At 36.6% G+C, this 25,919-nt stretch overlaps 1 protein-coding gene and 1 long non-coding RNA gene across 3 annotated transcripts in view; one reads left to right on the forward strand and one right to left on the reverse strand.

Annotated features, from left to right (window-relative positions):
• SAMSN1 (SAM domain, SH3 domain and nuclear localization signals 1) overlaps positions 1-25,919 on the reverse strand; it is a 127,607-nt gene that overhangs the window by 68,950 nt on the left and 32,738 nt on the right. Inside the window, exons 6-7 of the mRNA XM_019923246.3 lie at positions 13,496-13,622; positions 11,733-12,085 (exon numbers count right to left, since the gene is read on the reverse strand). Coding sequence (XP_019778805.3) covers positions 11,733-12,085; positions 13,496-13,622 — 480 coding nt within the window. The remainder of the gene's footprint in view (positions 1-11,732; positions 12,086-13,495; positions 13,623-25,919) is intronic.
• LOC117312181 (uncharacterized) lies at positions 159-24,599 on the forward strand. Of its 2 annotated transcripts, XR_004526437.2 has the most exons (6): positions 159-319; positions 6,994-7,050; positions 9,313-9,443; positions 19,814-19,932; positions 23,101-23,179; positions 24,059-24,599. It is a non-coding gene; the product is annotated as an uncharacterized lncRNA (long non-coding RNA). The 2 variants fall into 2 exon arrangements; XR_012331567.1 differs by lacking the exon at positions 9,313-9,443.

Genomic DNA, 25,919 nt, shown 5'->3' on the forward strand with positions numbered 1-25,919 from the left:
TTGGGAATATTTTCATGGGAATCAGGTCCTATTCCCTAGATGATGGCTTAATATAATTCACAACTGCTATTTATTCCTTCACAAAGTTGATTCATGAATATTTATCCTGGACGAGATCTTAGTGGTTACCTAGTCTTACCTATTTGTTTTACAGATGAAGAAATCGCAACCTATACCATCTGGCTTATCCTCCAACTCAGAATCTTCACCAACGAAGAATTTTCCCATCCGAGGGAATCCTAATCGAGAAGCCAGTCTACGCTCAGAAAAATTTCCCCACTGAACCAAGCTTTGTTATCCCACGTCAGAAAGGAATCTGGTATCTTAAATTACAGTCATAAATCCTTCATATAAATAGAATGCAGGACATTTGGGTTAATTTCTTTCATAATGCCTTAACTCATGGGATAAAAAAGTAGGATCATAGATTTATTCCACAAAGGAATACACTCCTCCAACAGAATAAAGTTACCTTTTTACTTCAATAATTGAAAGTCTAGCATTAAAGAGCATTAAAAAGTTATTTGCTCTGAATAGAGATTCTCTGCCACTTTCCATCGTAAAATCTGAATGCTCTTTGGGTAATTGCTGCTTTGGGTTATTTCCCCATTTTCTTTCCATGTGTACAGAAAATTTAGAGCTGATGATATTTTTAATACGAATCTTTATCTGCTGTTTTCACAGATTATTTTTGCACTTTTCAGAGTGTGTTCTGCTAACCCAGGCCCACACAGCTTGCAAAGATCCCCAGAACTCTTTCCTCTAATTCTTTTCACTCTTCATAAAGCTTTGAAAGATATTGATTCTGCAAATGTTGAAAAATTAACTTATCAAAAAACAGCACACATAAAATGGGGACTGGCGAACGAAACCCTAAGAATATTGTTTTAACTGGAAATTGTACCATTAACTGCTACAACTTACTGTATTCCTGTTATGGCTCTTTGTGATATATTTATCACTGTGTGGGAACAGTTTAATCTACTCCAGAGAGAGCAGTAGGAGGTCTCAGTGGCCTCAAAATATGATGGCCCTCGCCACAAACAACTGATCTAAATTTCTTGCAGGTGGCAGGTCTAACTTTTTTCCAAAAGGAAATAACCCTTCTCTAAAAGTCAAATTTGTTTTCAAAGCTGCTGTGGTGTCTTTAACCACTTCTTTTTCTAGTTTTTCAATTGACACCTTGTCATGACTTACGGTGGGTTGCATCAATCATTCTGGGTTCTTACAGAAAATGTTTTGTGGTGGTGACTATCCCATGCAAGAAACTAAGTTCCCTTTGTGGGTGACTGCGTAGGTACCTCTGATTTCTTGCCAAATCATCCAGAATGCCACAAATCCATTAAATCTCTCCACAGGGAGGAAAAAAGTTCCCACACCTTAGAGAGAGAATTTATGGGTTCATTTCAATCACCACAAATGAAAGCCACCCTTAATATTCATTAGAGATTTTTATGGTGGCAATATGCATTATCTATTCCTATGCCCCTCTGAAAGGCCAATTTCCCTTGAAACCTTGCATGGCTCCAAGCCACTCTTTGTAGAAACCATGGCCTATGTCCAAGTGGAGTCAGAGGGGGCAAATGGATGAAATTTCCTTATCCATTGGTAATGATTCCGTTAAGCCATTGTGGTGGCTATGAGCTTCTAAGTTTTAAAAATGAAAGGACAGATTTGGAATGTACAGTCATGTCACTGTATCACTTCTCCGTCGTCATCTGTGACCACATGTCCTAAAGTGAAAGGGGCTTTTTGGTTTGCATGACCAAAGATGGCTTTCAAAACTGACATTTCTTTCCTTTGGAGAAATGTGTATACTGGGGACCTAAGTCTACGAGCCTGAGAACTGTTCGTCTCTTCTTTTTCTACCACTACCGTTCAAGTCACCATCATCTTGCATCTATTTTTCTCTTCCAATCTGTTTTCATCACTGTATGGAAAGCACTCTTCTCAAAATAAAAACTTAAGCATCTAAACAAGAAACGAACAAACAAAAAACACAAGCCATTAGCTTAAAACACTTCTTGCATAGCTCCCCCTTGTTTTAGGAGATGAACAACAAAATTTAGCATAACCTATGAGGCCGTAAGTGGTCTGATCCTCCCTTGTGCCTCATCTCCTTGCTTTTCTTGTACCGCATCTGTACTTACCTGTGCCACAACTTCTTGCTCTCTCTCCCCGCCATGCTGACTCTCATCCTCCCTCCTTTTGGCTAGTTAACTCCTGCTTTTTACATCAGATTTGAGCTCAATCATCATCACCCCTGAAAGTGTATCCTGACTCCTCAGCTGGATCAAATCTACCTATATAGGCTTCCATAGAGCCACGTGGCTCTCATAGCTCTCATCAAAGTTACCATTTCATTTTTATTTTTGTGGTTATTTCTATTTTTGTTTCTGATTGGATTATGAGGCTGGCAGTGTTTGTTCTGCTCAACATTGTATCTTCCTCACCTGGAACAATGCAAATACTTCAAAACAAATTGTTGAGTGAATAAATAAATGAGTTCCTGACTTTAATCCATTTTGCACCCTGGCTAAAAATCCTTTTCAGTGGGTGAGATGTGGGCTTCAGTTTGGGTTGGGCTTGAGGTGAACTGCAAAAAGGCCATATTTCTAATCTAATTATTCATCAGTGTGGTTGCGTTTAATAGCTGGGAACCATGAGATGCATAAAGATCTTACACTGAATATTCATAAGGGCTTTAAGGGTGAATTCAACCAGTTGCTTTACAATTTCATAGGAAGGCAAGGGGACATGAATTTCTTTCCTTCATTTTTCATTCTCTTATGAAAAAGGTGTGTTATGCCTGAGAGTTATCTTCTGACTCTAAAATAAAATGCCATGACCTGCATATGTGATATGGCTATGACAAAATATATGAAAGGAGTTTTAAAAAGCTAAAATTGTTTTACATATGTAAGACACTGCTGATACGGTGAATAATTTGGAAAGTCAGAAAAGGGCAATGGGGAGCCCAGTACGTGTACTCTGAACCCCACCTTCTTTTTGTCTGCATGTCTCAGAGATTCACAAGCGTGGGGTCACCAGGGCACCTCCGAGAAGCTATAAGCGGGGTCTCACCCTACCCAAACTAGGCAGTTCTGGCTTTCTTATCTATAGGGAGAAAATTGGGCAAACTATACTTATACATTTTAAAAATTAGTGAAAATTAGTAAATGTACATTTACTACAACATTATCTCATATGATACAAAATTGCTGAGAATTATTGATGGTGAGACTCTGACGTCAGGTGTGACATCTTTGTGGTCCCACAGCCCAGAGAAATACCTGACGTATCGTAGACATAATGCTGTTTTTCACTGCATGAAAGGTAAATAATTATAAACACATAATTAAAACTTGTAATTAAATAGTACTAATCATCACTAGAAATAGTAGCTCTTCTTCATTACGTTCCAACTGTGTGTCAGGTATAGTTAAACATTTTGCATCCAATTTTTACAAGAACTCCACAACGAAATCTTCATTATGCCTATATAGATAAGAAACTGAAACTCAAAGAATTCAAGTAACTTAGGAATCACACAGACAGTAAGCAGTGAGGCTACAGTTCAAGTCTAGGCTTCTTCGGCTCCACTACTCTTAGTTTCCACCATGTACAGCTCCTCTTTGCCACCATGTTTATTTTTCTTTCTGCTGAACTATTTAAAGATAACTTTGTGATAGGAAAGGTCTGGACTGAGAGTTAGGAGGTTTATGTTCAGTACCACCTCTGCCATCATCTGCTGTGGGACCTCAGGTAATTCACTTAACCTTCATGCGCCTCAATTTCTCCATCTGTAAGATGGCAGTGATGTTTTGCCTAGTTCACAGCGCCAGTATAAAATGAAATGTGGGAAAAGTTATATTGCATCTCAAAGGCAGGGACTCTATTTATTAAGTGATTAAGCCCCTATCTTGAATTGGCACTTTCAAATGCATCATTTCATTTTATACTGAAAGTTGGGAACTAACGTCTTCATTTTTCACAGATGAGAAAGTGTAGATACATTACTAGCCTAATCTCGAAAGTTACGAAGTCATGCTCTTTGCAGGAAAACATTGGACTCTTACTGATTTGGGTTTAAAATCTAGTCCTGCAACCTACTGTTACATTACATAAATTATTTAATCTCTTTTACCATTAAAATGGGAATAATAATACCACCTAACTGAATCATAACACAAAGATAGCATATATAAAAGCACCTGAAATATAGTCAACTGCTAACTCAATGGAGATTATGATCGTCATTGTATTGACATGTCTGCATGATCAGGACAAGATCTCAAAGGTGCCACCTAGTGTGTGTGTGTGTGTGTGTGTGTGTGTGTGTGTGTGAGAGAGAGAGAGAGAGAGAGAGAGAGAGAGAGGGAGCAAGAGAGAGAGATGGGTGATGGTGGCAGAAGAGGATGTTTCACTCCAGCCCAGCACTCTTCACACTGCATGGCCCCTGCTCTTCTGCCACCCTCTACAATTCTATTTAAACTTCACCCGCCCATTTGTCAAAACAAGGTTTTGTCCTCTGAGATGGCATTCAAAAGGATTTAAAAAAATAGTTCTTCTTGAGTGGCAGAAACCTTCTTAGTTCCTGAGAATGGAAATATAGACATTTTGGTTCATGAAGAAGTTTTCATGGTCAGGAGAACCTGGCTGTATCCCAGGTGAAGTCTGTATTCACATACATAGTTGCTGGTTCAGAACATGAGGAAGTAGCCAGGACAGAGGAAATGTAGTTGGTCAGGAAAAAGAATAAAAAATAAAAATCCAAACCTAAAATAGCTTATGTAAAAAAAAAAAAAAGAAAGAAACCAGGTCAACAATGGGCACCTGAAAAGTGAGAAGAGAGCTGCTTTGAAAAAGCTGAAAGAAAATCTTTATGTACTAATCTCTTTCTGCACATAGGTCTTATCTTCCTTGGTGTACCCTCATAGCCCAAATACTGAAGATAAAAAGGAGTCTTAAATATCATTGATAGCTCTCCCTCTTTCTAAAGATGAGGAGGTAGCAGGCCATGGAGATTAAGCATCCTGACCCAGAGAGATCCCAGTAAGTGACAGAGTTGAGCTCACAACTGGCTCTCCTGGCTCCAACCTGTGCTCCTTTGATGTGTAACATGGCTTCTGACACACTATGCTGCACACTCAAAATATGACTTTGTCTTTAGCTTGCTTAGCAATATTTGAATTTTGAGCTTGCTTCTCTGCCACAGAAGAAATTCTACCAATACTTGGGGCATTCTCCAAGGCTCATTATATAAAATGTTCTAACATTTAGGCCTCTCTCTTCCCAAAGGCCAATGTCCAGTATTAGTGATTTGCTTCATTCTTCTGAACCGCGCAAAAGAGTTAGGTTCTCAGTAAGGAGGCACTTGAGGTCTCCCATGTTCAATGAGCATAACTGGGTCCCCTTCAGATTGACATTCGTTGTCCTCCTTTGTCTATCTGAGAATCCAAAGAAGCAAATTTCAACTTTCTTGTAGAAGCCAAAATGTAGTTATAATTGATTATCATGGGTCCTATATCATTATCACAAGAGCTATTCTAAATTACAAATATTTTATGATGACTTTAGAAAGAGTTTATTTTGGGGAGTACCAATTCAACTTTCTCCTTAATTTGATGCACTTGCGTAAATAAGCACAGAGAAAAAACAACAACAAAACAAAGAGAGAAGTGGGACAAAACTCTTAGGGCAATTCATGAAAAAGAGGGATTCTTGGTTTCTATAATAGTTCTAGAACTAGACCACGGGTCTGTTATTTTCACTTATATTCATGAGGTTTGTGTAACTGGGAAAAGCCAAACATTAGCCCAAATAATTTGATTCGTTTGCATTCTACATTGTCCTGCTTCAAAAGTCTAATTTAAAAATATCTCTAGTTATCCTGGACTTCTAGAATAAGACTTCACACTTACAGAGCAATTACATTTTCTCATTTTATCTTTATATTTATTATACAAGATTTTATTAGAAAAATACATTTAAACATTTCATAAACATTTCCAAATTACTCTCATCAAACTCAACCTAAATAATTTCCATAAATCTGATATCTTGCATTATTATAAGGTCTCATAATTTAAATGTTTCTTCCATAACTTCTTTTTTAATTTTTTTAAATTTTTAATTTTTTAAAATTAATTTATTTTATTTATTTTTGGCTGTGTTGGGTTTTTGTTGCTGTGCGTGGGCTTTCTCTAGTTGCAGTGAGTGGGGGCTACTGTTTGTTGCGGAGCACGGGCTCTAGGCGCGCGGGCTCAGTAGTTGTGGTGAATGGGCTTAGTTGCTCTGTGGCATGTGGGATCTTCCTGGACCAGGGCTCAAACCCATGTCCCCTGCACTGACAGGCAGATTCTTAACCCCTGCGCCACCAGGGAAGCCCAACTTCTCTTTTTTAATGTAAATGTGTTTGCACATCTGGCCAGATCTTCTCCAGGATTATTTTATATACAAGTATCACAATATGTTTCCCATCTTAGTGAATTTTTATATTGAGGATTGTGATTATTTGTTTTTCCTTTTTACCTTTTTTCATAAGACCCCATAAACTCTCATTATAAATATGAAACGGTAGATTCTTCCTCCCACATACATATTCATAGCCTAAGTGGCTTAGGAGGCACTTGACATGAGTTTGCTAATGAGTGAATAAATGGATGAATGAATAAATGAATGAATGAATAAGCTGTTGCAGCATCTCCCATTTTTCAAATTCTTCTCTTGGGTAAATGTTAATTTTCCTTCCATCAAATATCATTGGCTATAATTAAAAATTTGTCATGTAAAATACTCATAATTAATTATTTGTTCTTGTTCATTTAGGACCTTAAATTATTTTTAGAATCTTGATTCTCAAGTTAATTAATTTCCGTGCAGATTGTAATAAGTATAAATATCTTTTGGTATTTTTCTATCACATTTTCCTATTTTTCCTTCTGCATTTCTCAGTCCAGATTATCATTTACTCTGCCTTCCTTTTCACAGGTTGTCCAGATCCATTCATTAAAACCTGTTCTCTTTCCATACCGCCGTAATTCCAAGGTAAGCAGATACAAGTTTAAAGCTGTTCTAACAAATAGCTTTTGCTGTTAGAGTTGCATACAAGGGCGTTAAACTATGAGGAATCAGGCATTGATGGTTCATAGCCTGTCTTCCTCTGCGTGGATGTGGGAACAGTCTTCTTGGTATGTGTTATTCACTGGGCCAGTAAAAATATGCCCATCAGTGGGACACAGAGACTTTTGTCAGGAATCTAACATCACTAATGTACAAAGAAAATGATAATAGAGCCTATGAAATTAATTTTGCATTTTTTCTAAACCACGTGCCTCCTTACTCTCTTTTTACTGGTCCTCTCATCCTCATTCCTTTTCACACATTTTTTTCTTCAAAGTGTACCACATGAATACTTACTCATCCATATGTATTTTTAACCTTCCATACTATTCATCAAACAGGTAGAGAAGAAAGGAAGTTCTAAATGAGAAAACAGTATAAACAAAGCTACGAAGATGGGAAACAAATCATTGTGTTTGGCAAAAGGATGGTATCACTGTGCTTATAGCAGAGTGTGTGTGTGAAAGAGATTGGTGAGAATCTAGTTAGAAAGCAGAATAGGTGAATGAGTTTGCTTTTGAACCTGTCGATGTTGGGGAGATGCTTAAAAGTTTGTAAGGGGAGCAGCAGCACTAGTAACACTAATGATTCTGAGCTTCAGAATCATTATTCAGGTAGCATTTATCAAGTAGATTAGTCAAGTAAATTAATCTGGTAATGACATGTCATGTTGATTGAAGGAAGTAGACTAGACTAGGGTCAGAGATACTGGGAGAGATTGCCAAGGTTGAGAATAGAAAGACAAAGTAGAAGATAGGCACAAATAGCTTATCCTGGTTTTGTCATCTCTCTCCCATAGATCAGTAGTTTTGGGGGGACAGTATTAAAACTCTGAAACCACTTAGCAGTGGGGCTGTAGGACCCAAGAGCATTTTTCTATGTCAATAATTAGAACATCCACTACTCCCATTTGAATGGAAAGGTTAACTGTAAAATCTTTGTTCCTTTATTTCTTGGTTAACTTTAGCACACATCCTGTTCCTCTCACTGAAACAGTTCTGTAAAAAAATCTTCCATTCTCCATACTTTCTCTTTTGGTGCAATTTTGATGGGTTCACATAATACTCCAATAAGACCTTTCAGCTCCACTCTTATCATCCTCTTCTTATGCATTTTAAGATGCTTTAAGTAGAGCTTTGTTTATTTTCTCACCTTGAGATTTGGTATATAAACTTCACTCATTTTTCTTTGACTTTTATGTAATTTGGTTTCTCATTATTATAATTTTTCTATCTATGCTGCATTTGAATTCTTCTGTACATGGGTCTCTGTTTTGTTCTTTCAGGCCTTTGACTTTCCTTCTTTCTGAAAGAGATTTTGTTACTATCATTTTTAAATATATCACACTATTTTTATAAAATAGATTCTGGAACATTTTAGACATTTGAAGGGAAAAAGGGATATTTATTCCCCTTTTTCATGTCAAGATTACTTCCATTTCTTAATCTGATAAACTATTTATTCTTCTTATAAATCTGAAAAAAGTATCCGAGATTTTGAAAAATATATTAGCTACTCTTTTAATATTACCTTAAAGGAAGACCTCATCTCCTTTGCAACACACAAATTTATTCTTTCTTGCCCTTATTCCCAACTAAGTCTGTGGCTCACTTTCTTCTTTTTTGTTATGATGTTTCAAGTTCTCAGCACGCAGGATTTCATAAATACACTTCAATCACTCTCCTTGTAAGTTGATTGTAAACACTTGGCTACAAATATTATTTTTGGTTACCTCCACTATTACCTTTCTTAAGATGCATCTGAAATTCTCAACACCACTCATCTTGGATGTTAGAAAAGATCGACAACCCTAAGTAGTTTTTCCTTTCACATCTCTCTTGTGGAATTTACACTTTCATAAATCTCATCTTTTGCCTTTCTCAATTTATATCAAGTCTGTAATCACATATCTCTCCCCACTCCTCAGATCCCATAGACCTTATACACAACTAAACTGCATGTTAAACATCTATGTGTGTCTCATTCTCCCCTCGTTGACTTCTGTGAAGAGTCCTTCACAAATAATACATTTCCCTGTCTGGATTCAATTTGTTTATGGTATCTCAACTGAGTAAAATGTTGCTCCTTTCCAAGCCCAGTTCAAGCCTCTTGACCCTTTGATTTAGGTATAAATATTACCTACTATCAACTGAGTCCTGACGTGATTTCATTTAATCTTCCCAACAGCCTTTGCACAGCAGACCTCGATAACCTTGTTTTACAAATGGGTATTTTCAGTATGCAAAGAATCACTTGGAGGAAAAGAGATGAGTAGGGTCTGAAACCAATACAGAATTGGAATTTGCGCATTAAAGAGGGTAAGGAGTTTGCCCAATCTCACTTTGCTAGTGATGTCAGCATTGGCATTACACCCAGCTCTATAAGAACAAGCTTTGAGAGTGTGAGCCTGAAGTGGGCTAGCAGGGAGGTGTACCTGGGTGAATAAGGACTGTCTGGAAGACAAGTCACCTTCAGGCCACCTCAAAACTCTGATTTAATGATGGGATCAAAAACACTGCAATCCACTATTGCTGAAATTTCTGACATCGAGAAACTAATTCGTGGATTGGTTTTATTTCCCCAAAAATGTGGGGTTTAGGCCCAGCTCCAATGTATCTGTATATGTAGGTACATTTAGAAAAAAATCTGGTCACACTTTTACCCTATAAAATTGCAAAAATGTCACTGCTGACTATCTGTCATTGATAGTAAGTAACACTCATTTGAGAAGACTTTTCCCTCAACACTATCTGCCTTCTGTATCTTGCCTAGAATGACAGTTAAAGTATAACCCAAATAATAGCCTTGTAATTACTACAGAAAAAAAATACCAGCTATGCTAAAATGAAACTAGATTTTTTACTTGCTATTATTATAGCATATATGTGTAGAATATAAAAATAATAATTTGCACTCATCCAACTTCTTTCACTCTATGTCTCAAATCCCTGAGTGCAAGGGGTCTCATTAAGTTTACCAAACCAATTTAACTCTAACATGTTCTTGAACCTTCTCTCCAAATCCACTGAGGTTTTCCTGTTCACAAATGCTGAACACTATCATCTGAAATTCTGAGCACTCTGCAGATATGTTTGACCTTCTGCAGATAAAAACTCCTTACTTAATCATTTTAGCTATGTACTAAAATAGGCAAAACTACCTAAATAAAAAAGAAAAACATTACTATGTATATATACCAAAATCAATACACGCATTCACAAACACTCACACACACATAATAACTGAGTTTATGTACGATTGCATTAATATAGGGCCAGTTAGAAGAATGAGAAGAAAAGTTTTATCTAGATCTATGGTAACAAAGTCCATTGGTTTCTAAAACTCCATTCATTTAGTCAGCAAATTTTACTCAAATATTTATTGAGTGCCTATAATATTCTAGAGACGATGGTGGATACAAAGATGAATTACTTATAGCAAATAAACTAACGTCCAACTCATCCCACTACAGTGTGGAGTGTGGTAAGCTCCATGAAGACAGGAGCAGTGCATGTATTGTTTAGCTCTGCGTCCCCAATCTAATATTGTACTGGCACACAGCGACACCAATATATATTTGATGCCTATACAATGAAAGAATAATGCCCTTAAGTGATCTAGAAGTTCAAAGGAAGGAACTTCCTGTCTGGCATGACCCAGGAAGGCTTTCTAGAGGACAAAGCATTTGATCTGAGTCTGAAGGGATAGGGTAATGTTTTTAAAGGAAACAATAATATACCAGGCAGATAAGTAACTTATGTTCAAGTTGAAAAAAATTAGACACTTTTAAATCTTAGAATATTTGTGTTAGTTAATTTTAGTTTGTCAATTACCTCATGAGTTTAATATTACTATTTCCATTTCACTATTGAGAAAATTGAAACTAAAAAGTTCAATAATTTGCCCAAGCTAAACAAATAGCAGAGGTTGGATTCAAGCCCAGATTTGTCTAACTCCAAATCCATACTCTTTCTCTTGCACCATATAGCCTTATGACCTAGCTTAGTATATGGAAAACACTATAATGTATTAGCTTAAATCAGGATCCCTAGTCTAGTTTCTAGATCTTGGCTCCATTTCTTATTAGATCTGTGACGTTGTACCTGTTACTTTTTTGTACCTCATTTTTCTCAGTTGTAAAATAGGAAGGAATTAATAGTAGAATAACACTTCCTACATTATAGGGTTGTTGTGAAATTTAAATGAAATGATACATGTGAAGTGCTTAGAAGAATAGCATGCACAAAGAAAATGCTCATTTAAATTAGCTATTATTTGTCAGTGAAACTGCAAGACAACAGCAATAATTTAGACAATTCAACGCACATCTTCTTGATCTGAATCAACATTCATTGTCTTCCTTTAGTTAAAAAGAAATCCCTGGAAAATATTATGCAGTAGTTTATTCAAACACAAGGAACATGTCTAATAGTAACATGATAGCAGAAGTCACAAGAGCTGCATTGCTTTTTGGAAAGACAGCTCTAGCTCTGGTAACTTTCCAGAGACTCATAAATTTGACTGAATAGTACGTTTGTTATCTGTTTCTTTCCAGCTAGTACAAACAACCAGATAAGATGATACATTTCCGTAGTTTACAAACTTACCCATGAGTGTGGGAGATCCATATCTGTACAAGAAGACTTGAGATGTGGGTGGTGAGTGCAGTGGAAACAGTTGTCCCAGGGTCCAACCCGGTCAATTTGGAAATCAACATATGTCCACAGCGGGTTTTCTGGGAAAGGCTTCCAGCTTTTCCACATCTGAACTTCACCTCCACTGGGGGATAATATTTTGGCCAAGCTGCATCCAGTTGAAGTACTGGGTCTAACCAGTGATGCAGAAATAGAATCCAATCTAATCTCCATTTCTTCCTTCCTCCTTGTACTAACATTATTAACTCTCTTTTCTTGGGATTTGGCTACTTTCATACAGGAAATCAATGTTTCATCTTCATCTTCTGAATGGTAAAGAAAAATAAGAGGTCTGATAATTTTTCACATGTAGAAATTATGACTATTATAATTCCTTTTATATAATAGAAATGAATGAACATCACAGGCTAAACCAGGAAGTCATATAATTTTACAAAATAGTTTTACAATAGCATTTCTTTTTTTTTTTTGCTGTACGCGGGCCTCTCACTGCTGTGGCCTCTCCCGTTGCGGAGCACAGGCTCTGGACGCGCAGGCTCAGCGGCCATGGCTCACGGGCCCAGCCGCTCCGCGGCATGTGGGGTCTTCCCAGACCGGGCCACAAACCCGTGTCCCCTGCATCGGCAGGCGGACTCAACCACTGCACCACCAGGGAAGCCCTACAATAGCATTTCTTTAAAGGGTAAATCTTTGATATATTAAGTGACTGGTTTTGTAAAAACAGATTTACCTAAAATTTTTTGAAGGCATATATAATGATTAAAGCCAGTTTGACTGGAATGACTGGAAGCCACATGCAAATAGTGTACTGAAAGACACTGTAGAAAAAATACAAATTAAAAAAAATTCTCCACATGTTATAAGCATGATATGGTATGTTTCTATTCTTAAATATTTTTAATGTTTGAGGTCATGTGTATAAGAGAGTATCATAAAGAAGCGCATCAAATCTTTGCCTTACTTAAAAGAATGAAATCTCAGTAGAGATTTTTGGAAATTCTTTTGGTATCCTAAAATTCTCTATTTTAGTATCAATCTGCAAAGAGATTTATTCATGTGGTATGTCTCCTGGTGAAATATTTTGGAAAAGTAAGAACAAGACTGAGAAAACAAAAGGAAAAGGCACAATCTTTGGTCCTATAAAGTTGATTAGTGAGACCTATATTTGCATGTAGTGTAGGGTCTGATGAAATTTCTGTTAGTATATAAAACATTTATAGAAAATAGAAACATATATTACCCTTAGTAAATTGTGCCATATGGTCGAATCTATTTAAGTTCAAATGCTTAGCTGGTATAAACAAAAGATTATGATTAATAGCTCATTCTTGTAAATAAATGAAAATCAAAGTTGCATGTCACGATCTGCCAATTAGCTGCACTCACATCAAAACTGAATCATACTGTTTTCTATGGCCAAGGAATGGGAACAGTGGACAATGTTGACCCTTATTTTCTTGTTGAGCTTTACCCGTAGCTTTCTCTTACTCTTCCTCTGAGTCTGGTTCTGAAGGAAAGGGGAAAGGGAATGTCATGGATGAAATTCAGGAACAGTGTAAGGATATTTGTTTCACAAATAACTTGGCAAAAAAAAACCCCAAAAAACTCAACATTTAATGATGACTTTAAGGCCTTATCAAAATGTCCTTCATTAATATATGCTACCCCAATTCTTCCTCAAAACGTTTTTATCAGCTCATTGAGCTCTTACTTACGGAGATTTATTGATGTAGGTTTCATCTCATTCAGACTCGGCACCCTGGCTTTCTTGGTCCAAACCAATTTCTGTAGTCTCTTTAAGGTGCCCACGGATTCTGCGGGGTCATCACCTGATTTTATGGCCTAGCACAAACACAGCTCGGGGTAAAGACAAATCATTCTCCACAAAAAATTAAATATAAAATGTGTCGAGATCATAAACGTAGGAAAATTGAATAATATGACCTTGACCTGTAGCCTGAGACAATTTAAGCAATAACTTGAAAACACACCACCTTTTGCAGGTTCAAATTTGTAAAAGTATATTACAGCTGGCCAGTCATAACAAGACGGAGCAATTTTTAACCAATTTTTTTCTTTTTACTTTAAAATGCAGCAAAATGGATTGAATCCAGAGCAATCTATAAATGAGGCACCCCTGCTCAAGGTGAAATGGTGGACAGGAAAAAGTCCTTTGCAGCATAACGTAGATAGAGCCAGAAATTGAAAGTTGCTACTTGCATGTGTTAGAATAGACTGATAGTGGTAAAAAAAAAAAAAAAAAAAGCAGAATACAATTTTCTTTATTTTCCTTCTGGAAACTTCTGGTAAAACAGCATTTTATTTCAAGTATAAAATATTTTCAAACAATATACTTTTCTTTAAATAGCCTCTTGCTTTCTAAAAGATACACATGGAGAAAAGCAAAAACACAGCCACAATGTTCTATGTTACGTTTTAGTACATAGTCATTAGTATTTAGTCATTGGTTTATTGTGGCAAAAAAAAGTATTGATAAAAGAATTAACATTGCTTTAATGACTCAAAGTTTTTTTTGGAAGATACAGAAATATTTCTCGCTAGCTTAATGTTGACAAATTTGTATTTATATTGCTTTTACCTATTATTTTTAAGATATTATTCTCTTAAAGATTTCAAAATATTTTGGAAATTAATACTTTACGTGCTAAATGTTATACTAATTGGTAAGATAGCTGTATTCTGTTGTATTAACAAGATAAGAAATTATGCATAGAGGAATACTTCTTTTTCATTCAGAAAACTCAGGATTCAGAAATACTTCTCTGCCTGCTTCTGCCTCATTCTTTCATCGAACAGCTGATAAATGACATCGAAATAGATGCTGCAATTTTTAAAAGTTGAATGATTTGCTTCCTCATTAATGTTTGAATGAGCCATATTTATAACAGTGCTTCCCAATCCTTTGACAGAGACTGTAAGCCCAAAGAAATATTTGGAAGAAAAGGATCTCTGGCATGCAAACGTTTCTAATTATTATATTTAGTTCTTATTCTTGGTCTTTTAAGAATGACTTTGAACAACCAACATAAACTTGATGTTCTGATTGCATAATAATACCTAAATAAGGTATACCTTATTTAGGTATACCATTTAGGTATACCTAAATGGGATGTTTTGTCAGAGCAAGCCATACCTGTTTGCATTAAATAAATGAAAAAATACTGAAATCATTTTAATCTTACAGAGAGGACTGTGATGAGATTTTCTTAGATATGCAAAATTTTCCTCTTTTTCCATAGGTCATGCTTAGCTTACCGCGATTTCTATTGCTATTTATTTTTGTATTATTTTCCCCAGTATTCCTTTTCAGTACTTTCTGAGTTACTCAGCTTTACAGGTCTATTACAACTCAAGAAGAGTGATTTTCTAATCTTTAGCCCCTTCCAGAAATAATGAGCTGGCATTGCACAACCATTGAGCACAGTATTTTTTGTTGTTGTGCTTCTTTTCTTATGGCAACCTCTTCATCTTACAGACAAAGCTTAATTGCTCCATTGAAACACTGGCAGAAAAATAACCTTCTCTTTCCCCCTTCTTTGTGAAAAAGACTTTCACTTGATTTGGGGAAAGATGTTAGATCCAGGGTAACTGAATTTCTTATTAACCATTTGCCCCTAGGAGGAATGGAAACTTTTGAATAGTGTCTAAATTCAAATGTGTGGTTCCACGGCCCAGAGGTGGTAAAACAAACTGGCCCTGCATTATTTTGTTCACAATCTATTATAGCCTTTTTTTTTTTTTTTTTGCGGTACGCGGGCCTCTCACTGCTGTGGCCTCTCCCGTTGCGGAGCAACAGGCTCCGGACGCGCAGGCTCAGTGGCCATGGCTCACGGGCCTGGCCGCTCCGCGGCATGTGGGATCTTCCCAGACCGGGGCACGAACCCGTGTCCCCTGCATTGGCAGACGGACTCTCAACCACTGCACCACCAGGGAAGCCCTATTATAGCGTTTTTAAGACACAGTATTGTTAACTTTTGTATCTTTATTCACTTACTCATATTTGAATTATTAGAGATCAGTCTATTGCATTTTATTCATTTTTGAATCCGATATGCCTAGGATTGTGCATGGCTTAATAAATGCTTGCTGAATGTAAATATATTCTTGGCTTCATACTTATGTTTTATCTACCAAATGGATTACTCGTAGTAAATTGTTTATATTAGGCTGGCTACTTTTTAATAGCAAAGTACTTCTGGAAAACTTTCTCTTGCTATTAGATTGTATATACCTGATGCATGAAAATTAGAGTTAATATTATTATAAGGGGTATAGAATCATTAAGATTTTCTATTAAAAATAAGTCTTCTAGAATATTTTTAAATAATAGTGTTATTCACTACAATCCTCTAATCTGTTACCTGTATATTTAGACTGAATTTGATTAAAATTTCCATAATGTGCCCTTTAATTTCTAGATATTTTCTAAGAAGGCCGACCTGTAAATTAAACTTACCATTCAACCAATCAACAAACTTTTATTGAGCACCTACTATATGCCAAACACTATCACATTTTCTGAGAATACGGCATTGAGCAAGTAAGATGAGATCCCTGCTTTCGTAGTCTACATTCTAGAGAGAAGTGACATACCATTAACATATAAACAAGCACATGAACAATAAAATGTGGCATAAGAAGTGCTGTGCTAAGAATTCACAGGGTGATGGCAAGGGAATGGGGGGGTTACTAATTTACATTAGGTTATCAGAAGGGTTTCACTGAGGATACTGAAACTGAGGCTTGAATGACAAGAAGGAACCAGACATATGAAAATTTGGAGATCGTTTTGGATTCAGTGGATGGTCAGGAAGAACATTTCAACTGAAACTTTGATGGAAAAGAGCGAGCTAGGCAAATTGCAGAGGGAAGAGAATTCCTGGAAGAGGATACAGCCTGTGCAAAGGTTCTAAACCTGGAATTCTTGAGAGAATTCTTACTGTATACCTAAGGAAGAGAAAGAAGGGAAGAGTGGCGTGAGATAAGGCTGGAGATTTAACTAGGAGTCTTCAAGGAAGATTTTTTAAAGCAGGCTGAGGAATATATATTTTATTCTAATCAGAGGAGTGACACAACTTGGCTTATATTTTTATTCATCTTCCCTCTTCATTGAATTTTGATCATCTTCCTTTTTAAAGGACTTTTCCCAATAGCCTTCAAACGTGCTCTGATCTCATCCATCTTTAATTCACAATCTTTTATTTACCACTCTTTCTACTCCCTTTCCCAGGCATGCTTCTCAAAAAAGCTAACTATGTATGTTTCCTTTAATTGAATCTTTTTAATTTCTCATCCTTTCAACCCATCTCATGTACTCATCAATCAGCTTTTGTCTCTACTATTCCATTTAAATTGCTTTTGTGGTCCAATGAACTCCACAAACTCCATTACTACGTGATATTCAGCAATATTGACCATGATGACCTTTAGCAAATACTTTCTTTTCTTGGCTTCTGTGACTATATGTTCCTGTGTTTTCCTTTCACCTTTTTTGGCTGTTTTTTCTCTAACTCCTATATGCTGGCATCTCATTTTCTCTCAAAATTAAATGCTTAAATTCCTTTAGAACTAGCTCTGGGCCTTTATATAATATTGCCATCATTTTTTTTCTCATCTACACACACACAGACACACACACACACACACACACACACACACACACACACACACACACACACAGCTTTTAATACCACTTATATGCTGATGATTTCCAATTTATTTCTCTAAGGCTTTCTTCAGAGCTTCAGACTCACCTCTCCAACTGTCTATTTAAAATGATTTATAAGCCTGATCAAGAGTGACCTCTAGCCGCCCCGCTCCCAAACATGTTTCTCATCTGGTCTTCTTCAACTCACTGAATGCCATCTTCATCCACCCTCCTGCATATCCCACAAATCGGATTATCACCTTTGCCATTTACCTCTCTTTTGGTTACTTATATTTATCCCATTACCGAGTTTGGTCTATTCTCCAATATGTGTCTTGAAGCTGTTTCTTTTTTACCATTTCCATTGTTATCACCCTAGTTTAATTTTCTTTCATTGAAGCTATTGCCGAGTCCCCAATTGGTTTTCTTTTAGTTTTTGTACTCCTTTAGTTGATTTGTAATATAAGGTTAGAGTTCTCTTTGAAAGATGTAAATCTGGTGATATTACTATCTCTTAAATGACTGCAGAAATCCCAAGTATTCTTTTAATAAAATCCAAAACTTAATTGGGTCTATAAGGCCCACTTCTCTAGGGTCCCCACTGGCTCAGAAGGTGCAGGCCTCTAGTTTCCTAATCTCTGTAACTCTCCTTTCTCGGGGTTTTTGTATATGCTGCTCCGTCTGCCTGGAATGCTTATTCTCATTCTCTTGACCTGGTTAATTCCTTCCTACTCACCCCTGGAGCCTCCGCCTAATGTCATTTTTTTCAGGCAGATCGTTCCTGACTCCCAAGTCCAAATTAGGTCTGCATTCTTTTACAGTCTTGTCTTTCACTGAAATTTCAGATTTACATTTTTGTGTCATCATTGGTTAAATGTCTTTCTTCTCCAATAGGCTCTAAACTGAAGGAAGGTAGGAACCATACCCTTCTATATAGGTATCATGCAGTAGCCTTAGTATCTGTAACATTGTTGACAGTTAGTACTCCACATGAATTAGTTAAAATAATAATATGAGGGCTTCCCTGGTGGCGCAGTGGTTGAGAGTCCGCCTGCCGATGCAGGGCACACGGGTTCGTGCCCCGGTCCGGGAAGATCCCACATGCCGCGGAGCGGCTGGGCCCGTGAGCCATGGCCGCTGAGCCTGCGCGTCTGGAGCCTGTGCTCCGCAACGGGAGAAGCCACAGCAGTGAGAGGCCCACGTACCCCAAAATAAATAAATAAATAATATGAAATGAATGAATGAATAAATGGATGAGGACTTGATTTGGTAAAATCTATCTATTTCTTCAAAATGTAATGATGCAAAAAACAGGATTAGGAATTGAGAAATGAGAGGAAATTTAAAAATTATTGTATTTTGCTTACTTATTGTTTTCCTTCAACAAAATGGTAATTATATGTGAATATAAATTTAATAGTTTCATACATATATTTTAAAATTTATATACTATATTTTTATATGTAAATGTGCATATCTTTTAGTTCACTTGGCTCACATTCCTTAAATAATGTAAAAATTTTGTTATAAGTGTTGGATTAAATACACCTCATTTTCTGACACTTTGCTTGACTATTAGGATGATAGAACAATTTTTAGAAAATAGCACCAATGAATTATTGAACTGGATTAGTCCTACAATCATATTTTATGAGCCAGGATGGAAATTACTGGACTTCTAGTCTACCACCCTATTTAAAAAAAGAGAAAACCCAGAGAAGATAAGTGGCTTATCCAGGGAAAGATAATTCATTAATAACAGAGCTAGGATGAGAATCAAGTTTTCTGACTTTTTTTTTTTTTTGCGGTACGCGGGCCTCTCACTGTTGTGGCCTCTCCCGTTGCGGAGCACAGGCTCTGGACGCGCAGGCTCAGCGGCCATGGCTCACGGGCCCAGCTGCTCCGCGGCATGTGGGATCTTCCCGGACCGGGGCACGAACCCGTGTCCCCTGCATCAGGAGGCGAACTCTCAACCACTGCTCCACCAGGGAAGCCCAAGTATTCTGACTTTTAATCCAATATTCTTTCTCACAAGATTTTTAGGAACCAACTAATTATCTAGTTACTAGTTATCTGGTATTGATGGTCAAATTAAGACCAACCAAACTCAGGGTTTTGATCTATAAGTTAAATATGATTCTCCAATATAGAGGATAAGTATCAGGTATATAGATTTATAGGCCTATCTTCATATATATATATAATATAATATATAATATATATCTTCTTTTATATATGTCTTTATATATAATACATATGAATATTTAATATCACATATATTTATACATGTGTTCTCTTTCATATATGTATTTCACTACCAGGGAATTTAAATCTCTTCTAATTTTATCCCCTTCCTTTTACACAGGAGAAACTGAGGCTTATGGAGACTAAGTAAATCCAAATCATCTAACTGTATGAACTGCGATCTCTTTATGCTACTAATGAAAAGGAAGTTGGAAAGTAACATGATAGACCTTGAATGAAGTAAAATAATTTCCCTTTGTTCTTTTTTTGTTCTTAATTTCTGATTTAGAAAACTTTTCCTCCTAGTGATCTCTTTAGCAAGTATTCAAATAGAAAAAACCAGATCACCTGACATCTATAGCACATAATTTCTTCAAAAGCGGAAATAGAGGTTTTTAAAAACCTATTATCTTGGTTTATTTTTAAAGGAAGCTTTAATTAACACCCTGAAGTGAAACTTCAAGTAGTTTCATGTATTTTACATTGACGATTTCTCTGAACCTCGTAGTCTTATGACTTTTCACATATTTACTCAAATTTTGCCAATTCTTAGGGCTTTAGAAATGATTTTTTTTAATGCACACAATACACTGTTAAGTGGAAAATCAGAATGCAAATTTGTATAAAAAGTATAAACACCACTCTAAGTGCCTTCTTTCTTCTTTACATACTCGGCATTTTCCAAGTTTTCTACAATGAAGACGTATTACTTCTATAATTGGGAGAAACTACATAATTTTAAAAATGTATTAAGAATATAGGTTTGTTTTAATCAAATCTATTTCTGCCAAAACTGTATCTCCATTCTCTTTCACGTGAAAGTGATTACTCTCTATTTATGACCTAAAACATACTCTAAAAAGATAATTTGTAAGGTCACAATGATCAATTAACATTTAGTAACTCAATGGACAGTAATAAAACCAAGAGGATTATGAACTAGAATCAATCAATGCAAACAAGTTTCATCTCAGAGGTTTATTTCACTGCTTTCTTCGGAACTACAACTAGCTAAAAAGACAATTTGGAAATAATTCATTTACACAAAAGAAATATTGATTGAAGAAATAACTGGTGGAAAAATTGCCATGTTGATGTTAAATATACTTACATAATTATAATTAGAAAATGTATTATTTTTGTGATAGAAATTGAAATGAAATGAAGACTGTATCAGCACTTAAAATAGGGTTGGGCACAATAAAAAAAGTCATTGAATGAATAGGCAGGTGCCTACACTAATTAATGAAATAGAATATATTCTCCTAGAAGCCTTATAAGATATTTACTCATTCATTCAACACATATTTACTGAGCACCTAACCTCTGGGAGACGCAAAAGAGAATAAGACACTTTGTCTGCCTTGTGATGCTCATTGCTTAATATGAGTGATTTTAGAAAACAGTCACCTAAGTTTCTGTGTCTGTCCCTTCCCCTGAAAGGTGAGCTCTTTGGGGTTCCAGAGCTGTTTTGTACATCTCAACCCCGGTCTCTAACATGCTCAATAAATATATGGGAACTGAACAGTTGGTGAAAAATACATCTGGAGGAAAAGGTGAATGTGTGTCATATGAGAAATACAAATAAAATGTGATGGTTATTCACAGGAAAGACTGCACCAAGTAAGGTGCGGAAAGGAAATGCATTTGCCTAGAGGATTAGCAGGCATTCGAACAGCTAAGCAATGTAATTTAGCATGTCTAATAAAACCTTTTGTGTAACAGGCTTATCCCACTAGATAAATACAAATCACCCACTCAAGTTCTAACAGATTTCTGGCTCCTTCTTCTACCTCTCAAGCAGATTTTGGGGTGCATAATTCTGGTCTTGGAATAATGAGTCATCTAGGCTCTATTTTCCAAGACGCAAGGAAGTTACAAGTTCACAGCCATCTCTCCCCATTTCTGTGTGGGTAGCCAAGACTGCTCTTTGCTCATTGACCCGTAGGTTGCGGTCTATCTTTTAACGTGGAGACACTGCCAAGCCATCTGGAAGCTGCCAGGATTACACAAGTCAGAGATGCAAATGAGGTTGTGTTGGTTTAAGGGGAAAGGCTGCAGAAGCAATATCTTTCCTACTTGCATGTAATATCCTCTGCTTTGAAATTTTGAAGAAGTTTCTGGAACAGTTCATAAGCACATTTCTTTTTGGGGGGGGTACAGTCTCTAGTTGACCAAAAAATGTGAATGATAAGAAATTTCAGAGCCAGTATACAAGTTAATTAATTTATTTTAAGCACCTGTTGGATTCCTAACACTATACGGAGCTATGGGTATAGTAAATTACATAGAAAAAATACAACCCTTGTATCTAGGAGTTATAATTTAACATACACAATAAATAAATGAAAAGTGTCAGGAAAACCTGGTTTAATAGAACCAGCCTTGGACTGCAGATAAGTGACTGCTCTGCTGTGATGCTCTGCTTTGTGACTAGACATGTGCACTTGAGCAAGCCACGTCACTTCCCTATATGTCTGCAAAATGAGGAGCTGGATCATAGGAATGCATTGCTGCTCAAATAAGTTTAGGGACATTACATTATATATGTATCCATTTTGCTACCTTATATAAACTCTTGGACCTCAGAAGAGTATCAAGGAAAAAGTGGGAATGAGCTACTATTAATCACAGATTATTAGCATTTGAAAAAGCCTTTGTATTCATCTAGTCCAACACCTTAATGGTGAGAAAACTGAGGCACAGAAATATGAATTTCATAGCCTAAGAACACAGTCAGTGGTAGCTCCAGGTCCTTTGATCCAGTTCTTTTGATTCTGTTCTAATTAAGTTATCTGTTAGTCTTCCCAAACGCATAGCCTTATTTTCATCGGGGAAGTCCTTCTAGTATTCATTGAGATTCAGTTGTTTTTCTTCCCACAGCTCTTTGATATTTTAACTAGTCATTAAAAACTCAGAAGTCATGGGAAACAGCAAAGGTAGGGTACAGTAATTTTTCAGGGAATAGAAGTAATATTTAAATAGTACCTTTCCATCACCTCTTCCTACCTAGTATAGCTATCATTCCTTTGACAAAAAAGTACTGTTGAGAAGAAAACTATAGAAACTTAGATGTTAACATGTTAATTATCTTTGGGAAGAGCGGGCCATAAATGGAGATATCTTGAAACTATTATATTTGTACCTACATAAAGAAAATGATTTGTTATAGATGGTTATTTGCCACAGACTCTGCAAATTTATATTACATCTTGGGAAATAATAATCAAAGAAAGTTGTATAATTTAGCTTATAGTGTTCCCAAAAGCCAATCTGGAAAAAGAACTGCAAAGAGGATTTACAGTCTATTCAAGCCCATAATATTACAAGACTTGCTGCTGTACATGAGTGTCCTGGAAATGTTTCCATACCTGCTAAAACATGTCCTTTCCCTGAACCTCTGTTTAGCAATAGCTCAACAAGGAAAGGAAGGTGGTTGACGTGATCTGAGGATTTCAATGTCATACGAGAGAGTTGGCACACAAAGGTGATATACTTTATAACACTAAAAAGTTTTCCATGTCTCAAGAGAAATTGCTAAATTTTAGGGAAAGTTTTTTTACATTAAAAACTCATCCTTCTTTGAAGGAAATGCTTCTCTTGGGTCAGGAACTTTCTCAATAAGGACAAGTCTTTTTATGTTCTCTAAAAACACTTCCATGTGCCAGTTGAAAACAAATGTAACAAAGAACTATAGAAAACAATGCTCATGGCATTAAAATTATTGGGAAAGAGATGGAGAAACCCCTTAAATATGATACAGTAGGCTTAATATGTCTTGGGAGTGAGAAGAACTTCAACATTCAAATGTCACCCTTTTTAATGTTAAAAAAAGAAAAGAAGATTGACGTTGACATTCTTTAAAACAAACAAAAACAAAACTGTACAAAGATACCAGAATAACTGGGAAAGGATTCATTTCCTCAACCAAAATTATCACATTATCAAAGTACAGTGATTAATGTTTCATCGGTAACTTGATCGTTACATACATGTATACAAAGATGAATACGTATGCGCATGTATGTACATATAGTATATATACATTATATGTATAGTGAATTCACTCCCAACCCCTCACTTACTCAAGTCCCAACACATGGTCCAAAGCCCAGAAGAAGTTTGGTAGAAAGAAAGTTAGGGTCAGAAAAATGGTTTATGAAGCCGTCTATTTCTTCTTCCCTTAATGCCCTCCATCATTGGGTACATAATGGGTATCTCTCTTTGAAACTCTGATAGAGTTTAAACTCAAACTAAATATACATTTGGAGTTGGGTCATATCTGGCATCATAGTGTTAGGGGACTGAAACCGCCCGCCTTGGCCAGGCACCGTAGTAACCACTTGCATGCGTTATCTTACAACAGGAGATCCTGGTAAGGAATGTGGAACTAGCAAGCTACCACCAATGGGAAGAATTCGGGAAAGGTCAAAAGGAGAGCGGAGACTCTAGTCCATATGTCCTACCAACTTCCCAGAATCCTTCTCACTGGAATCCATCTTGGCTGAGTGATGCTCACGCCACCAGGAAGGACCTTGGGTCAGAGTGATTGGCCAGAGACAACCTGGAAACTAACCCAACTACCGTAAAACCTGAGATTGCAAGCCATGTGGCAGAGTTCTCCTGGGTTCCTTACCCTGCTGTTCTCTGCCCGGGAGCCCCTTCCCAATAAAGTCTCTTGTTTTGTCAGCACGTGTGTCTCCTCGGGCAATTCATTTCTGAGTGTTAGACAAGAGCTCATCCTTGGGCCCTGGAAGAGGTTCCCCTTCCTGCATCAATAGCACAGGATATTTTTATTATGTTTGGTTCCTGTCAATGTAAGGTCCTTACTGTCAACTTCTACTCTTTTGAAAAATCCAAGTACCTGGCATTAAGCACGGTTTCTACCCAGGGCACCACAAGCCTACAGCAAAAGGCACTGGATGGAGTTTATAATAGAAAACAGACACGAATTTCAACTTTTATTCTGAGGGGAAGTCTTAAAATGGGATTAAGAAGAGTTTAGGGAAAGGACATAAATGTTCATTGAATATCTTCTAGGGGTAGTATACATATGCTGCTTCATTTAATATTTATAACAATCATAAGAAGTTTCTCTTAGCATCATTTTACACATAATGAATTTGAGGCACAGAGTTTAAACAAGTCCAAAGTCAAGAGTTATGACTCACATAAAGGTAAAGCAAGTTTGGTTACTTTATAGTAACCAAAGCTAGGCAGAAGTCCACAAGTTCTAGACCAAAACCAAGAGGCAAAATGTAGAAATTGACAGAGTAGCTGAAGCGATGGAAACTAGTACTGAGTGATTGGATTTTATTTTGCCATTGAGTGTAGCATGTGGATTTTTAAAGAATTAGGCCCACATTTTCAGGCTTGTGTTCTCTTTTAAAGATATCAACTAGTTTGGCACAGTTTAAGTTACCAGAATATGTTTGCTAGTCATTTTTTAAATTATATAATTCTTTTAAAAATGAGAATAATACTGGAACTTCCCTGGTGGCGCAGTGGTTAGGAATCCGCCTGCCAATGCAGGTGACACAGGTTCGAACCCTGGTCCGGGAAGATCCCACATGCGTGGAGCGGCTGAGCCCATGCGCCACAGCTACTGAGCCTGTGCTCTAGAGCCCGTGAGCCACAACTACTGAAGCCCTCGTGCCTAGAGGCAATGCTCCACAATAAGAGAATGAGATGCCACAATGAGACGCCCACACACCGCAATGAAGAATAGCCCCCGCTCACTGCAACTAGAGAAAGCTGCATGTAGCAACGAAGACCCAACGCAGCCAAAAATAAATAAATTAATTAATTTTTAAAAATGAGAATAATACTGAGAAATACCCAAATAATTCCTATCAACCTTTTAAGATGATCAAGAGGTGAAAATGCCCACAGATATTTAGAATTAGAACTTGGCTAGATAACACAGCTCATTCATAAAATTCATTTGTTACTACCAGCCATTTCCTTTTCTGTGAATAAACTAAAAGTTAAAATGAAGGTTGCTTAAACTCTTTTCCTTGCTTTAAAAGGGAATATAGATAGATAGATAGGTAGATAGAGTATAACTTTGGATACTGAAACAAGATCTAGTCTGATTTTAACTTCATTTCACCAGAGACAAAAATGTACATTACATAACATTCAATGTTTTTTAATACCAATTAAAGCCAGTCTTTAAAGTCTTAAAGTTAAAAAAAAAAAAAGAGGTTACAGTCTATTCTAGCTAC

This window comes from Tursiops truncatus, chromosome 4 (assembly GCF_011762595.2).
Source record: "Tursiops truncatus isolate mTurTru1 chromosome 4, mTurTru1.mat.Y, whole genome shotgun sequence".
Lineage (NCBI taxonomy): Eukaryota > Metazoa > Chordata > Mammalia > Artiodactyla > Delphinidae > Tursiops > Tursiops truncatus.